Below are 18,419 nucleotides of genomic sequence, written 5' to 3'. Positions count from 1 at the left end.
AGTTTTAAGTGGTTACATGTGAAAATGTTGCTTTGTTTTCTTTGTCCTCCCCGAGGCTTTCCAGACGCTGGGATCTAAGCTGTTCCGGGGGGTGAATTTGTGTATTTATGGGTGTCTTGAGAGCACCAGTTTTCAAGCAGACGCCAGCATCTACTGTATCTCATTGTGGTTACTGTCATTTTCCCAGTTGATTGTTCAGAGGAGGATTTTGGATTCCACAGTCAAACCAATCATATTATTTTCTCTTTAACCCCAGTGTGCTGTGGTCGCATTGAATTCCTTCGACCCTCCAAACGATACTCTTGTAAATGAAACGCATAATTAAAAATGTTTACTTCCAGGCTCTGAACACAGGAAACCTTTGTTGACCATCCCTTGTAGTTACTTTGTCCTATGTGGTATTTCCCCAACGTTTCATGGTTTTGATAAATATCCACAAATCTCAAACTGGATTTAAGAAACTGACAGAATTTCTACTATTGTAAGTGCAGACGCCGGACAGCAGCTTCTGTAAGATGCCCAGGATTTATATAACAACCCTGCTTTTTTTTTACACAGTGGTCACAGACGCTAATGAAAAGCAGAGCAGACATTCATACATTAGCTCTCTCTCAGATGTGTTGTTCATCTGACCACATCAACCTTAATCATCATCGACACGCCACAGTGACTGTGTCACACTTCAACAGTCACCTCCAAGCACATCTGCAGTTGTCTTTCCTTTTACTTTTGTTTATTTTGTATTGCTTCGACAGTGAATTTGACTAACACACATATGTAATTTCAATCTTCAATAGACTTGAATAGCACACAATTTCAGTAACCAATTGAATCCTATATGAATGAATGTTAAATGTGCACAAAATAATACACAGGTGTTCTTTTTTCCTTGTTTTGCATAATTAAATGTTGAACTAACCTTATCTCACCTAGAACTTGCAATGTTGTTTACTTTTCTTCATTCTTTAAGTGCTCCTTAGGCATCTGTGCCGCAGGTGCACCCTTGGTAAAATTGCCAAAGGAATAATACACAACTCCTTATATGGACATCCTGAGGGTGTTGGTTCATTGGTCACATATTCAGGCTTTTAAAAAAGTGTTGTCTTATGGGTTGTTGAGTCAAAGTTAAGATTAATTTCATATCAAATTTTTAGTAGATGTACAAACTAGCAATAATTGTGCAAAAGTCACAAAATATGTGTTCATAAATGTTCATTAAAATGAGCCAAGTAAACACTCACATTTCACAAATTCAATCCGATTTTAAAAAATGAGAGTATATTTTGCTCAGGTGTGTTTATATAATTAGTGAAAAGTATTATTTTTTAATCATATTGTCTAGGTTGTGCTGAAAATTTTTATAAGACACACTATATTGTACATTCATATATCCTCTGTATATACTATATGTTTAAACATATGTAAAAAAAAAAGCCTAAATGCTCTGTGTTCTAAGGATTCATTGAAAATATTTTGAATTAACTGTTATATAGTTTGTTTTGTGGTGCGTTTCCAAGGACATTTTGACTCCACTGAGGAAGGAACGACTGGAAATCAGTGCAAGGCTTGAGGTGTTGTTTGAGGGGTACATGGGAGCTGACCTGCTGACGCTGTCACACCCTGAGCTTGACTCATCTTGCATGTGGTGACGCTTTCCTGACCTCTTTTGGAAGGTTGCACATGTCGGTTCAATCACATTACAGTTGAAGGAATTAGAATAAGCACATTACCTTTTTAAATAAAAGGTTTCAGTGCAGTTGTTGTGTATGCCTGGATAAGCACATATGTGCTCATTTATCAGGCTTGATTAGAGTCATTTTTTTTTTCTTCGTTTGTTGCAACTTAATGGCACATACAATGCTTTGATTTCACTTCATTTGAACTTGATTTGAACTTAATAATGTCTTCTGGTTGTTTGTTTGTAATTATTAGTGATGTGGAGATCATTTAAAATCTGGGTAGTGGTTTTGCTGTGATGTAAAAATACATTTATGGAGACTGTCAAGATTTGAGATTGAGCTCAAAGAGCATTCCTTGTGCTTCCTGATGACCCGTGTAAGCACGGTTCCTTGAAGTGGTCATTAGGATTTGGACAGATTCCACTTTTGTGTACTTTTTTTTTTTCTTTTACTAATTGTTGTGTGTTGTGTTATGATACTGAAGCTGTGGGTTGAGCTGAACTGGGAGAATAGCAAGACTGTGCTTTTGGTGCTTTGGCTTTACATCTGTGTTTGTCTTGCCTCTGTCCTGCCTTGACCACCCCCAGAGGTTTTTCCTTTTTTATGGCACTGTAAGCTTGTGGTTTTCTGAACTATTATGGGAGATGTGGAGGAACGATTATTTTAAAACCCCACCAGTGTGAAATGTAGGATTTGTTCAGCGCAATCAATCGATCATGCAATTTTAGGTTCACTGAAAAAGATGGAGTCCCGTGTGAGGCTGAGACGTTGGTTTGGTTGCAATTCAGCATTTTATGTATTTGTTTTTATTTCTCATTTGTGCTTTAAATACACAAATGTCTCCATTACGCGGCTGAGACAAGGTTTTCTTTGAGGGAAGCACTGAGGTTTGCCTGGAGAAGACAGTGGAGGGATGTGGGTTCAATGCCCCAGACCTTGCAGTGTGAAAATAGCGCAGCCTTCAAGCCTGTGGTCTGGGTGTAGAATAACACCAGCAATCATTGTAAAAGGTTGCATGTATCAGGAGAAAGTGCAATATGTGTTTTGACATCTGCAGGTCAGAATAAAATGAGTCGGGGGGGAATGAAAACCTTATTAAAAACCCCAGTGACATCACTTCAACCAAAACCCCTTATAGTTACAGTTATATTTAAATCGTGGTCAAGCAATTTACTGGAAATTATACATATGTGTGTGTGTGTGTTTTCCTTGTTCAATTTAGGCCTGTTTGTAGGTGGTCCTATGGTAATAAAACCTAGGGTAAAAGTGAGCAGCAATTCTGCTTTACTTCCAGGATGTGTGGTCAGTGTGATTTTCAAAACTAAACGTTGTGTTTCTCCCAACAGAGTTCTGTAGGAATCAGTCAGCTCCACTCAGTCTGCTCTTTAATTTTCTACTCCAAGTGACAGGCAAATAAAAAGCATGTCGTCATTGCTTCAGATGTTTCTTTGTAAGTTTGATTACAGGAATGAGAAAATAATGGATCTACTGCAAAGAGAGGATAGTTTTAGTTTTATCCTCAGCTACTTATTAGTGGTCAAAGTGGGGCAGCTGTTTTCAATAATACAATATAAATGCCAAACCATAAGAGAGAATATTGCCAGGAATCTGTGGGGAAAGGGATTTTGCTCCCACTAACACAAGACTGAGATCCACGGTTTAGCTGACAATTAAGGGTTTCTGTGCTCCGAAAAGAGATTTTTTTTCCCTTTGAACCTGCAGCTCTTTGTCTGAACTAAGTATAGACACATTATTACACAAAATCTCATGCTTTCCTCAGTGAAAATAGATGTCACAGCGAAAAACCCATACACTGCACCAATCAGAGTTCGAACCTGTAGAAAGTAACAGGAAAACAGGAGTTTGTGTCAAAGTAGTTCCTCGAACACTTAAACACACTTTTACACTGAAACATGCTTCACCACAACCTAAAATACTCTCAATTTTAATTGATTTATCAAAATTCCTTGTATAGTTGTCTTTTGCTAGCCAATCCATGTATGAACATGGTATCCGCGAGGTCTTAAAAAGTCTTAAAAAGTCCAATCCAATAATTTGAATTTAAGGCCTTAAAATGTCTAAAATTCTCCTAAAATGTCATGAAAGGTCTTAAAAATCTATTAACGTTACCTTTATTTAAACCATGCATAAACTTCAGTCTCGTGTTGAAATTTTTCTATTTTTGAGATTGCGATAACATAACTACAACACGGAACTAAAGTAGGCCACCTGTGCTGCCTGGTGCAAATTTATAAGTACCACTAGCTAGTGTGTTGTGCGCGCGTCGCGGTGTGTTACAGCTTTGCATAGCAGTGGAGAAAACTTAAAAGCCTTCATGTCTTGTGTACTTTTTTGCCAGTATGGATTTGAAATGGGTCTTAAATTTTATTCATTATGGTCTTAAAAAAGTCTTAAAAAGTCTTAGATTTGACTTGTTGAAACCTGCAGAGACCATGATGAAGTAAGAGTTAAAATGTGTTTTAAAAGTCAAGTTTCCTCAAATCTAAATTATTTGTTAGATAAGAAACCTCATTTGCCCAAAATACATTTAAAGATGATATATGATACAGTTGTTACTGCACAGTTCAAGATGCACAAATACAAAGATTTGATATTTTTTTAATGGAATTCCTAAAATTTTTAGTTTTTTGTCAGACAAAAGAACACAAGATTTAACATTAAAAAAAAAAAAAAGCCACATTGTCTTAGAAAGAGGACGACAACGGAGCACTTTATTGTGCACTAATAGATTATTGAGGGTTCTACAATGCAGTCAATGTCACAGGGAATAATTTAATCTGTCCATATAAAATAAAAACCACGTGATGTCGTCAACAACATTCACATCTGCTCAAGTCAACAAGACTTCTTATTACTTCGAGTTTTGGGAATTACAAAGCCCATAATGATCCCACGATGGATAAATATGTTTGTTCTCAAACAAAACAGATAAATAGCTCTTATCTACAGTCTGACTTGACATAGATTAAAAGCTTTGCTCTTTAGAGCTAATTTACATGTAGTCCTGTTTACGGTTTAGTTCATGCAACTGTCCTAGTTTATAAAGGACAGCAGAATCTTTTTAATTGTTTTATTTATAGCCACCGTTAAAGCCTCAGATAAACAGGCGCTACAGCCATGCCAATGTCTCACTTTTTAATAAATTGAAACACTCCTCCTTGCCATGGTAATAATAATAATGACATAATCTGTGGTCACTTGATATAATAGTTTATAGTAGTTTTACTGGGAAATGATGTGAAGAAAAAGAATAACAAGACACATGGATACATTTTGTTGTGAGTCTGCATAGTGACCATACCAGATGAAAGGGATGAGGAGAAAAGCTGAGGTAAAAACAAGAAGAGACAGAGAGGGTTATTATTTACTTCAGATTATGGTTCTGTATTGGAGATGTTTGGATATAATTAAAAGTCCAGGTTTTAAATTAAATGTTGATTTATTGTTTGTTTTCCCACTGTTCTGTGATAAAGTTTGTCGAGTGAGAAATGTGGCAACATTTTTCCAGATTAATTGTGATTAAAAGTGTGCTTTTCTTCTAATATCTAAATTAATGATTTTTTGTTTTTCATAATTACAAATTAATAATTTCGTAATTAAAGGTGCATTATGTAATAAATCTAAAGCAACTGGCCATAAAATCCTCCTAATATGTCACAGAGACTCAGGAATAATGTTCATATAACAAACTGAACTCACCAACAACAACAGTACAGACAAAATATTTGCATTAAAAGAACTAGTTTACAGACTGCAAATCATGTTTATGTTTTGAAATCATGTTTTGGCATGTGGCACCACCTACCACAGTCTAGCAATCATTGCAGTCAATAGAGTCTCAGCTGCAGAGCAACCACGGGTTGCCAGTTACAACAGGAAAAACGAAACCTAAAAGACCTCGGTATTTTGAATTTGAATGTAGTAATCGTTTTTGGCCACATTCTTACATATGGCACCTTTAATTAATTTAAAATCACCATTGTTTAATTAAAAAAAAAAGACATGGTGCCCAGAGCGGTTCGTTTGCCACTTATGTTCCACTTGTTGGCGATGTGGAGGAATTCCTCTGTGCAGGTCTCAGCAATTAGTCCCACACGTTTTTTTTGACAGTCAAGGCAAAGGATCACAACTTCCAATCATTGTCAATAAATTGCGCCGTGACACCCAGGAAACGTTTGTTTTATCGATGGTTCTGTCTCTCAACTGAATTGAGAACAACTGCCCAACAATCCCACACATCCCTCCATCTTCTTTCGGGCTTTCATGTCAGAGGTCAGCGCACACCAGAAGTAAACAAACATGCTTTAATTGGGTTAAATAATTCAACTTTTGACAGCCCTACCATTTACTGATGTTGAGTGAGTCAATTGTATATCTAATATGTATGTGAAGTGAGTGAGTTACTACTGAGAAAAAGGTCAGCTCTGTGCAGTTTCTTAAATTTCCTATAGCAATGAAATTCTGGCACCAACCATGAGCTCTTTTAAATGTCATCACTGCTTTTGTCTCTGCAGATGGTTTCTGCTCACCAGAATGGGATGGCATTGTGTGTTGGCCAGAAGGGCCTCCGGGAAAGCTTGTGTCCACCGCCTGTCCAGAGTACATCTATGACTTCAACCACAGAGGTAGGTCTGGCCCTGAATGCATAGAATGGATATTATGGAATCGGTCTCGCGCGTCCGCGTCGTCGTCCGTGTCCGCAGATTTTAGCCGTTAACACGATAACTGGAAAGGCGTTTGAGATTAAATTTTCTTATTTTTTTTATGGGTCACATACCCCCTGTAGATGATCCCTATTGATTTTGAGCTGTCTACCATTATTATTGTATAATGATATAAAAACCATATTTTCGCCTGTATCTTCCAAAGTATTGCAGGTATTGGCTTCAAATTTTGCATGGGCATCACATACCACCTGAGAATTATCCCTATCTTTGTAGCTTTATTATTAATTAGCAAATTAATTAATTTATTATGCTAAAAACACATTTTCGGCTTTATCTTCCAGACTGATGGAGATATTGCCTTCAAATTTTGTACAATGATTAATGTAACAACTATCTACAAGTACAATCATTATTACTTTGGCTATGATTGGTAATAGTTACATAATAAGTTAACTGGTTAACTTATTAGTGAACACAGAAAAAATAGTTAAGGCATTTTTTCTTTATTATTGAGCTCATTTGGACACATTGAGGATATCATGGGTTTATTTAGCACTTATTCATAATATTTATTACATTATAATATAAATGTATTCATTATCATATAAAAAATAGTTAAGCCTCCATTTCTTTATTAATGCATTGAATGGAAAGTTTGAACATATTGTAGCTTTTTCATGAAATTGAATAAACATAGTGTATGCTTTTTCATGAAATTTGGACACTTTGAAGATATGGCAGGTGTGGTTAGCATTTTAATATTCATAATATTTAACAAGGTATAATAGGTTAACTAGTTTTATTAAAAACTAGAGAGAAATTTATGAGTTCAGGTATTCTGTGTTCATTATCGAGTTTATATGGATACTTTGAACATGTATAAAGTGTAGTCAGCATTATATCATAATATTTAACAGTTATTTTGTTGAATTTATTAATAATTAATTAAAACAGTTAGTGGCAGGTGCGAGTGCGTATACTTTGGGTATATTGGAAAGTTGAGGATTGGACAAGTTCGCGTATATACCCCATTGTGAAGCCGATGATGTGTGAGTGGACTGCTAAACAGCAGTCTTTGTGATTAAAGATAGATTTCTGTTTCATGTCTAGGACTCGCATATCGTCGCTGTGACAACAACGGAACGTGGGAGCTGGCCTCAATCAACAAGACATGGGCCAATTATAACGAATGTGCAAAATTCCTCTACCATTACAACCATAGCCATGAAAAGGTGAGATCATCTCCATTTGCATGCTAAATGACCTCGTCACTGTGCCTTTGTCCATGACAATGAATAGCAATTTCCACACTTAAGATGTTTCAGCCTATTAGACATTAGACTATTGCACCATTTTACCCTGTAATTACAGACACTTTTGTAAACGAAACTGATGTTTGACAAATGTGCAAATACACTTGTATTTAATTCAATGTCAGGACTATGAGATGATGAGACAATAGCAGATTGGTAATGTGGCCTCTATTTGGCAAAATGGTCATCTAATATAAAGCAAAAAAACATTTTTCAATGAAAATGTGGAGAAAGCCACTCAAGTTCAAATCCAGCTTCCACTCACTAGAAACTAAGAACTTTTTAATCCTGACTTTTTGCAAGTCATGACTCTCTGCAAGTACAAATGTTGCAAGTTTAAACATGTATATTTCTACATTATTATATGGCCAACATAATAGAAACATCAAAACATCACACTCAAGTGTGATGTTGCTCTCAACCCAGCCACACGAGCAGTGGGATACGGATAATTTCTGATAAATCCTGGCTCGCAGTTGGAGCTCCAGCTCATCCCGCTTGTCCTTTAGGTGTTTGATTGGTTTGAGTCGGGGCTCTGCAGGGCAATTTTTTTTTTTACCAGTCAAAAATCTTTTTTTTTTCCTTCCTTTGATGACAGACAGACATGTCACAGTCTGTAACAGAAGATGCTGCCTCTGCTGAGGCCAAACTTTGGTTGGTGAACTATTGCCACTGTAGTCACTCTATGCTTCAGGATTTTGATCAGTTTTTAGTGTATCAGTATAAATTGTACTGTTTGCTGTGCTTTGGAGTAAACGGTATGTTTTATTTTTCATATTACAATCTGCAGATCATTGTGTTTCAAAATCAAAATAAGTGATTTTGTCTTATTTTTATCACTTGCTGTGACAGAATCAGTTTTTTGTATAATCAGAGCCAATGTGTACACATGTCCCACGAGCAGCTCTTGCTCTCACTGTTGTCTATTGTCGCATTATGTCATGCAGTGGTTGCTCATTTCAAATATTTTGCTATTAACAGAAGCTTAGCACATTGAGCTTACTGTGGAATCATTGTGGAAGAGATTTGTGCAGGGGAAAAAGAGCATAATTAGCCCCACATGATTCTCAGTTCCCCAATCACTCATTCATACTTAATTATGTCTCCAACTGAAACTCAACTCCTGTATGAACAATCTGAAGCCACAACTTTTTCACAAAGCTTAACCACATGTAACATAAAGTCAAAACATAATCAGCATGTGAGAGTCAAATTGTGGATCTTACAGTAAATACCATAAGTGCTTACATAGGCATTACAGTTAAGCGCCATGTTGAGATAATTGTATATAAATGAAGCACAGCAGCCTTTTACTACCAGCATTTCCATGTGACTGAAAGAGGTAGATGTGACCCCTGCTGCAGTTGCATTTCAATATCATTGTGGGGGTTTTGATGGGACTCCTGAGGAATGTAAGACAGTCAAAAACAGCAAGAATGTGTGTCTAGAATATTTATTTTATGCTGTTTGAATAAAGGAAACAGCAATTTTAACCCACTGTAACGATATAGAAGAAACAATTTTCTTAATCAAAATTAATAACAGAAGTTAATCCTGATTAACTGAATTATTATTACTTCTTAATTCTTTGTATTGAATGTATTATATTTGCAATTTTTTTTAGAAATTCACATTAGCAACGTAAACAAGTCTCACTAGTGTATCTTGATTAAGAATCAATTGAATTATGAAGAAAGTTACTGCATGAACTTGACTTTTAGATCGATATGATTATTTCAAATCTAAAGTAGAGCAATAAGCCTGAGGGAAACGATGCCTTCTTCAGAAATGTTAATGCATCGTCATTTGCACTTTGCAGGAGTTCCAGTTGAGTTGCCTTCTCTGTTTCAGACAGGCTGTGCATTTGTGTTGGGCAGACGAACGAACAAGGCTGCACTGTTAACACATGCGAACAGTCAAAAATGATTCAGGCAGAGTGAATCTGTTGACACAGAGAAGCAGAGGGATTATCTCTCAGCAGCTGTATCTTCCTTTATGTATTTAAACTTCCTGACAAAATGATTTATCTACAGGCTTTTTCCCAAAGTTACATAGTATTCCATTTTTCGGGGGTTAAATACACCACAGTGTATGCAACTAAGTGTGACCCTTATGTTTGGCCGATGACAGTGAACACTGTCATTGTTTGGATTTTACTAGTTTTTCCATGAAATGCTACAAATATCAGATGTCCAATATATATTTTCCTCTTCCCCCTTAAATGTGGTACGGATGATGAGGGCACAACCTCGGTTGGGGAGCCCTTCAGTTTCTTTCTATTTTCAGTTGCTTATGTTGATGGGCCTCTGAGAGAGTGGTTGCAGTAGTTAATGACAAAGACATATGCATGAAGGAAAGCCCCCACACAGCACAACTGCCACACCGCAGACCACCACCACATCTTAGACACCCCCTTTTTTTCTGGCGCAGAAGTCTGGTGCTAAATGATAACAGCAGTGCAGTATTTGGTTACATCACATGGGAACTCTTGGCCTCATCAACATGGATTTAGTTAATAGTTCTATACTTTGTCCTCAGGCTGCAAGTTAACTGCTAGAAGATCAAACTACACAAACTAGTACCCAAACCATCACCCATGTCAAATGCTGTTTCCTTATACTTGAGATATTTCTGCTACCAGGTGCTAATTTGTTTTTAAACTCAGGGAGGTTAATGCAGTCTGAAGCTATGCTTTAGTGGAAATGCACAGTGGACCGTAACTTTTTTCAGATCTTGTGTGTTTCTGTACATCTCTGCTTTGCCCTTTGTAAAAAAAAAAATAAATAAATAAAATTGCTGATTATAAAGTTAATAGTCCTTTATTAGTACCACACAGTTGAGAAATGTAGGGTGTAACAGAGGCAGACAGTCAATGTAAAGGTAGTTATTATTAAACATGCATTTGCACATCTATTAATGTAGAATATAGAAACATTTGAACTATTAAGATGGTAAAAAGTAGAATAAAACACACAATATAGGCTAGACCTTAAGTAGAGCTTGATATTTTACATTGTAAGCATTGTCACTTGCAAATGAAATATTATGCAAGTGCTTGTTGTAAAGTCTAACAGCAACAGGGAGGGAATGACCTGTGCTCCTTCTGACATTTAGGATGTTTTAGTCTGTCACTGTAGAAGCTGCCCACTGCTGTGATGGTGTCCTGAAGGGTTTGGGACATGTTGTCCATCAGAGATGTTAGCTTGTTATCATTCCCCTCTCCCTGACCACCTCCACTGGCTAAAGGGGGAGTCCTGGGACCAAGCTGGCTTTTCTTACCAGCTTTCCAGCCTCTTCATGTCTGTTTTTGAGGTGCCACTGCACCAGCAGACCACTCAAAATATAAGGCTGATGCCTCCAGAGAAGGTCTTTAGGAGCACTCCCTTAATAGATTGAGTCTGATAACTTCCTGTAGAGGGCAGCAGCATGGTCAGTCCAGTCCAGTTTAATGCTCAGGTGAACACCCACATATTTAGAGGTTGTCAATGTCCATTCCCTGGAAATCCACCACCAGTTATTTAGATTTTCCCACATCTGCAGTATATGGAGGTGGTTTTGCAGGCACCATTCCACAAAGTCCTGTATCAGTTCTCTCTACTCCCTCTTGTCATCATCTGTAAAGAAGTTGACAATTGTAGAGTGATCAGAAAACCTCTGCAGGTAACAGGAGGTAGAGCTGTAGGAGAAGAACCGTTGTACTACAGACACAGCCATGTCTGACACACAACCCCAGGTCATCATGTACTGGGGTGGGTTGGTCATTTAATCCAAAATCCAGGATGTGAGGTGGAGATCCACTTTCACGTGCTCCAGTTTGTTCTTCAGAAGTGCTGGCTGTATGGTGTTGAGAGTATTGGGGAAAAGAGAAAACATGATCTTTAGAATGCTACCAGACTTCCCCCGGGAGAGCGAGAGAGTTCTGTTGTCAGACAGCTAGGCAAAATGCAGTGTGTCTGCCACTGGTCTCACCACAGGGTGGAAATGGACCAGTTGCTCCATGGTCTTCATCTAGGGGGATGTTAGTGCCACTGGCCTGTAGCTGCTGCGGTCATCGGGGGGTGGTGTCTTTAGCACCAGTACCCCACAAAATGTGTAGGTGTGAAGGACAGATTGTTGGAAAGCGGTCGAGCTGGTGGGGGGCACTGTTTACTGGAGATGAAGAGGAGGGGCGTTGCAGCAGGGGTGGCTGGGTCTGGGGAGGAGTGGGGGGCTGATCAAACCTGTTGATCAGTTTTCCAAATGATCTTTAATAATTAAAAGAGATAATATATTAAATGTCTGTACGTGTTGAGATTTTCAAGACGATTTATCTTCTTCCAACAGGAGGTGTTTCACCGTCTGTATCTCATCTACACAGTGGGGTACTCCATTTCTCTAGGATCACTCATGGTGGCTGTGGTCATCTTGGGATATTTCCGGTGAGTCAAAGTTCCGTCACTTGTTTTTTATGATCAGACACTGAAACTGAAAACACTCTAGACTCTAGAAAAAGAAACTGAATTTAGGTGAGGATGATTACTAGAGGGACCAACGCAGGGGGGCATGGTTGCAGGATGAACACCTATTTATTCTGCCTAAACAATCAGCAAAGCAAAGAGCATATTACTCCACAAGGACTTAATGGGGTAAAAGGTGGCTTAACCATTAAGTCGTACAATTTGCAGTATCATGGCAACAACATGAAATATGTAAACAGAATCAGATATAACCAAAGACTTTTATTTTGAGTTTTTGACAGACAATTATATGTCTACCTTTTTTCAAGAAATCTGCCTTCAGGCTTAAATCAATGCTTGCCTTGTTGTCTGACATTGAATTAGCTTGGTGTTTTCATGTTGATTTCAGTTTTTGCCTGGATATTGATTTTGCAATTCCACCAAGTGTAGAAAATTGCATTTCTTCAGCTACAAGGACTGTGCTTATATTTCCTACTGAAACATATAGATAAATATGTTTTTTCAAAAAATTGCATGATTTTTTCTTCTTCTTCTTCTTCTTCTTCTTCTTCTTTTGTGTGGCTGATTAATTCAGGGCAGGTTTGTCATTATTTGTATATTTTGTTAAGAGCAGGTAGTGACAGGAATTAATGTAAAGGTGCTGTTCACTAATGCTTTCACCAGCCTAACAACTGTACAGGCAGGCAGTCAGGAGGCTTTAGGAAAGCTCCAGGAAACCAGGAAATCTATGGGCCAAATGACTTTAATAAGTTATCCCAGGGGCCCAACTGACATTCTAGCACTGGGCTCCACTGCACTCCAGCCATGTCTCCGCTTGAACATGTCAGCTTTTAGACAGGAGAGCTCATAAATGTTTTCTAGGGGGAGAAAAGCAATATTTCACATTAGCAGTTGTGTTGAGCATTTTTCACTTGGGAAATGTACACCAGATTAGTTTTTGTCAAAATCAATGGTGTTTTGCAGGGCAGCTTGTCAAACATTCAGTTCATTTTCAAGCCTTCAATAGATAGTATTAGAGTATTGGAGACAATATGGTAATTTTACTATTCAGGGAGTGTTTTAATATTTTATTTCTGACATTCATTGAACGTTCTAGGTTGAGCTTTTAATTGGAATTAAGTAAAAAGCTGTTGTGCATACAAAATACATTAAACATTACCACCGGCTTTTTAACTTTTTTCTCTAATGAAAGAACCTTTGCAGCTATTGATCCAGCTCCAGCTCTGAGCATGGCCTCTAAGGCCCACTCCACGGTAAACTCTCAGACAGGATGTTTGTCAGAGAGGAAATGTGCAATTCTTTTTTTCCAAATTGCTTGCAATTTTATTTTCAAAGCTCACTTTGAGCAGAGAATTTCAATATTTGTGCATTTCAAGCCTCTAATTCTCAAGAATGTATTATCGTCAGTGTGGATTTCAGCTGGTTCTAATTAGGATGAGTATTATTCGTGTGTATGAGTGTATGCGTGTGAAAAAACACACACATCTATACCCCACACAAAAAAACAAACACAATTTTCAGTGGATTGACCTTTTGACCTTGTGTCTCATGTCTCATGTTTGTTTTGTCCCCAGACGACTACACTGTACCAGGAACTACATCCACATGCACCTATTTGTGTCCTACATGCTAAGAGCTGTCAGTATTTTCGTGAAGGACATTGTTCTTTACTCTGGATCATCCTTAGAGAACATGGAAAGGGTCACAGTGGAAGACCTTAAGTCCATCACCGAGACACCACCAGCCAACAAAACACAGTTTGTAAGTAAGACAACACGGCTGAAACACACTGAAAGTACAAGTGATCTGTCTTTGAATAAATAAAATAAGAAGGAGAAACACATAGTTCCTTCCTGTACTGGTTTTCACTGCTATGTCTATATTGAAGAAATCGTAGTGTAGTTAAGTTTATCACAGTAATCCAGGTTCTGTTTTTCAAAGACGAGGTTAAAAGCGTAAGTTGTAGATAATTAAAGACATTTCACTTCTGATCCACATCTGAAGGAGCCTCCTGGGTGAGAAGGTGTCACCTTTTTCCACCTCACTTCAGTAAATCATTTCTGGACCCTGTTCAAACTGTCAGAACAAATGCTGCACACCGTTGACTGGTTCCAGCAGGACCTCTCACTTCACATTTTGATCACCTTTACAAGTTTAGGATCATTTGAGGTGCTTTTATCCCCCCCCCCCCACACACACACACACACACACATACTGTAGAGCTGCTCTGGTCTGCTACACTGACTGGCTCACGTCCAGTGATATGTGGTCTTCTGTAGCCGAGTTTTCTCCAGGTTCTCCGGTTCCCCACAGTCCAAAGACATACAGATTGGGAATTAGGTATATTGGACACTCTAAATTGACCCTAGGTGTGAGAGTGGATGTTTTTTTTTTTGTCTCTATGTGTGGCCCTGTGATGGACTGGTGAACTGTCCTGTGTGTTTACTTCGTCAGCTGGGATTGGTGTCTGGTTATTTGAGTTGTCCTTTTATATTTCACCTTTTTTTAAAGCTCACATAGAGTGGTCCTGTTGCACATATGTTAGTTATGAAGGTCTACTTACATACATTAAGTTGTTTTTATGGTCAAAAACCTCCTAGTTGCTGTAAACGAGCCAATATAAATCCTCTTTTCTGACGGTGTTTCCCAGCCGCGAGATTTGAGAGTCAAATCTCTCAACCCGGAAGCAACATAATCAGCACACCCGCTCTCAGAAGCGCAGCTCCCCCCTCTGGAACGGTGGATGCACTGCTACTCATTATCAAAACATTGTTTTAACAATGTTTAAAAATAACTTCTTCACGACTCCCAGCTGCAGTCCCTTTTATGACTTTGACGAGTCAGAAGACACTGTCGCTCGTGAAACACCTCTACAATGGACGTTATTCTTCTTCTGCGGTTCAATGTACGCAACCAGATGTGCCCGGACTAGTGCCCGGAGCAGGACGATCGGCTGTTCCGGAGAACCGGTGTTTACGTAACTATAACGGGATTTTCAGAGATCTCGCTGAGCCCGAGATTACAATAAAACACATCGTTTTCAGCAATGGCTGAACTGTTTGTTTCGAAACTTCAGGGCTTCTTAAACAAGGTAATGACGCAGATACACACTAAAACACAGCGTTAATTGGAACTTCCGGTCTAGTTCCGCTTTAAGCCCAGAAAAAGTCCATTCTGTGAATAAATCTATTGAGTGAGATGACGCCATAAAGCATCAATTCCCTCCTCAGTTCATTTACTGGAACAAGTGAAGAATATATATATAAGTAAAATGTTCCCATTTTACATGTGGACATTTGGAACAGAAAGCAAATGATAGTTTTGAGAATGTATAAAGCATTACAAAGGGAAGGCAAGTTTATTTGTATAGCACTATTCTTACAAAAGGCAACTCAAAGTGCTTTACCAGTACTTGTCTGTCAAAATGTACCTTATAAAAGACAAATCAGTCTGACCAGAATAACATTTCAGCCACTTAGTTTCCGACACTAACAACCGTGCCACATTCTAAGTCACTTAAAATCGCCTTTCTTCCTCAATCTTATGTTCGTTTTGCACTACAAAATAGGTAGCATTGACCATGTCTACATGTCTAAATGCATTGTGTTGCTGCCGTGTGTTTGGCTGATTACATGTTTTGCATTAAAAGAGTTTAACAGTTGTACGTGACGAAGTGAGTGACGTTTTCTCACATGCGCTGACACTGTGAAATGCTCCACAATGCTCATGTCCTGTCTCATTCGGTCAGACTGACCTGTGTCTCACTATGTACAGTCTAGTGAAATACTGGGTGTTTATTGTCTTGATGTTGCATAAATGTTATGTTTTTACTATATCTATATTACTATATATAGTAATAAAATATAATATATTTAATAATCTGTACTCACTCACTCACTGAAAGTAGAACCAATTGCTTCAATTTAACTTTTCTTGCATGTAGGATACAGTATTTATGGTACATTTATGGCAAATAATACACAATATAGCGTCTCAGGATTTTTGTTTTTCCAGGCAAAATCATAGTTAGAATAATCAGTCTCTGATTGCATTACATGCACAGTTAAGTTGATTTGTTGTGCAGTTGGGCGTTAAAGCTTTTTCCTTCCAAAGAGGAAGTGGTATTTTGCAACGTCTCACCTGCTTTTCCAGTGCCGGAGCAAATAAATTGTACCGTTTGTCATGATGCCAAGTTTTTTCTGGCTCAGTACTTTCCCTTTCTGAATTTGGTTAAAAAATAATGACTATGTACATTTCATGCATGCTTTCAAGTGCAAACAAACAATTTTGTGCAACACTTTTATCCTGTTCACTTCTAAATGTGAGTTTAACTGGACTGAAAGTGGTTTGTTTTGTTAAAGTACATGGTACAATTTTTTTTTGTAGTCTTTGTAAACCCACACAAACAAAGCGCAGGAGGTGTAGTAGTTTGGAGTAGTTTATCCATAACTCAGAATGTCAGCGGCTTGATCTCTTGTTCCTCCATGTGACATTTTCAAGTGTCCTTTGGCAAGAAGACAGTGAAGCCCATAATATTTCTTGTGATGCCTCTGACAGCAGTGTGACAATGGGATGTATACTAGAGGAGCTTAATATGTCGAAATGTGTGAATGGATGAACGATGTAAAGCACTGAGGACCTGATTTACTAAGATTCCAAATAGAGAGCGCTAAATTGCTTGCGCGAGCAGAAAGACTGTGCCTGTGACATCCTTGTTCCCCAGGTCCATAGGACCTTTTTATATTATTATTATTTTAATCCTGCGTCGGTATTTTGGACAGCTCCATCATTACCTGACGTATCAAACAAAGAAAACTATGGACTATGGATGTTGCCGTAAAAAAAAAAAAAGAAGGTGCTGCGCTCTCCTCCTGACTCACCTGCAGCTCACTGACAGCTGCCAGGGAGCGAGTTCTGCTGTTTCTCTGAAGATTACACATAGGTCTAATTTCAATGGATGAGTGACTTTTTTGTCAATAAGTAAATAAATAAATAAAGCGGATCATCACAACGGCTTTTTAGTCCCAGTCCGTCCCTGGTTTCATCTGTGTTAATTCAGTCAGGCTGAGTTTCCATTACGCGTGATCTGACGTCAGAGGTGACGGGACAATCGATATAGATGACATATCTATAGCTGATTCAGATAGTTACATTAAATAGTGATTGTTGTGATTATTTATTGCATTTAAATGTGCCAGGAACTGGAAGGGTTAGAGTTAGGGTAACCTGCCTGTGAGGTTTTGGTGACGTTTGCGCACCGAGAGTAGACCAGGTTAGAGCTGGACCCGTTAAGGTAAAGCGGGGTTCCCCGTTCCTCCGGTCTTAACCGGGGAACATAGGTACGACCCCTCCTTGAACCTCAAACTGCAGACCAAGGTAAGCCCATACCAGTACAAACACGCATTTCTCCTATGGATATCTATATTTAATTTATTCAGATATACCAAATAAGAAATAAATGTGCGTCATCTGTGAACGCGTAGTTGTACATGCTCTGGAAAACTGTAATTTCCTGATTTACAAATATAATATAACTATAAATAACCACAGCCATGTGTGTGCACCGCTGTGCCAGTTAAGACCTGCCTTTCAAAGAGTGGTCATTGGGACAACAAATACATTTTATAAATGCTGTCCATTTACAATGCTTTCATAGTGTAGTATAAAGTGGCTTTTCGGGGCAGCTTTTAGACTAGAAGAGCGCTATATAAATACAGACCATTTACCATATGTACAGTACATATATATATTGTGTCCACAGCAAGTCATTCATTATGTGCTGTCACTGCACAGTGTATAATCGACCATATCTGACCAGATCTTAGTAAAATGTGTTGACAGATTCTCAAGAGTGCACTTCTCATTGTTTTTTCTGTGGTCTTAATATTTGTGTATTAAGGGAATAAAATCAGATGAGCTCTTTAGTTAACTGCTCAAAGAGAGAGAGAAGAGAGTTCTGTCGTGGGGAGTTCATAATCTGTGCTGTGCAGAAGTTTCGCTTTCGCGGGCCGCACTTACATTAAACTTTGATATCAAATGGGGGGCCTCAAAATATCATCCCAAATGCAGCCTGCGGGCCGCGTGTCTGAGACTACTGCACTAGAGTATCAACAGCATTGGTGTGTCAACATTTTTACGTTCATTGGGCAATTCATTAATGTAATTAAGGGCCCTATCTTGCATGTGGGCTGAAGTGTATTTTGGGAGAATGATATTTTTGTAAAAAAAATATAAATATATGTATTCATGTGCAAAGTCTGACAAAGGAATCAAACTGAACAA

At 38.2% G+C, this 18,419-nt stretch overlaps 1 protein-coding gene across 1 annotated transcript in view; it reads left to right on the top strand.

Annotated features, from left to right (window-relative positions):
- The window catches only part of pth1r (parathyroid hormone 1 receptor), a gene marked incomplete at its 3' end in the record, with an annotated part of 48,170 nt that overhangs the window by 24,489 nt on the left and 5,262 nt on the right, over positions 1–18,419 (top strand). The window contains exons 3-6 of the mRNA XM_083890218.1: positions 6,215–6,325; positions 7,478–7,599; positions 12,004–12,098; positions 13,712–13,898. Of these exons, the coding sequence (XP_083746344.1) occupies positions 6,215–6,325; positions 7,478–7,599; positions 12,004–12,098; positions 13,712–13,898 (515 nt within the window). The remainder of the gene's footprint in view (positions 1–6,214; positions 6,326–7,477; positions 7,600–12,003; positions 12,099–13,711; positions 13,899–18,419) is intronic.

Source organism: Microchirus variegatus (assembly GCF_963457635.1).
Source record: "Microchirus variegatus genome assembly, chromosome: 5".
In the NCBI taxonomy this organism is placed as follows: Eukaryota; Metazoa; Chordata; class Actinopteri; order Pleuronectiformes; family Soleidae; genus Microchirus; species Microchirus variegatus.
The sequence above is the reverse complement of the archived record's forward strand: the minus strand, read 5'-3'. Positions and strand labels throughout refer to the sequence as shown.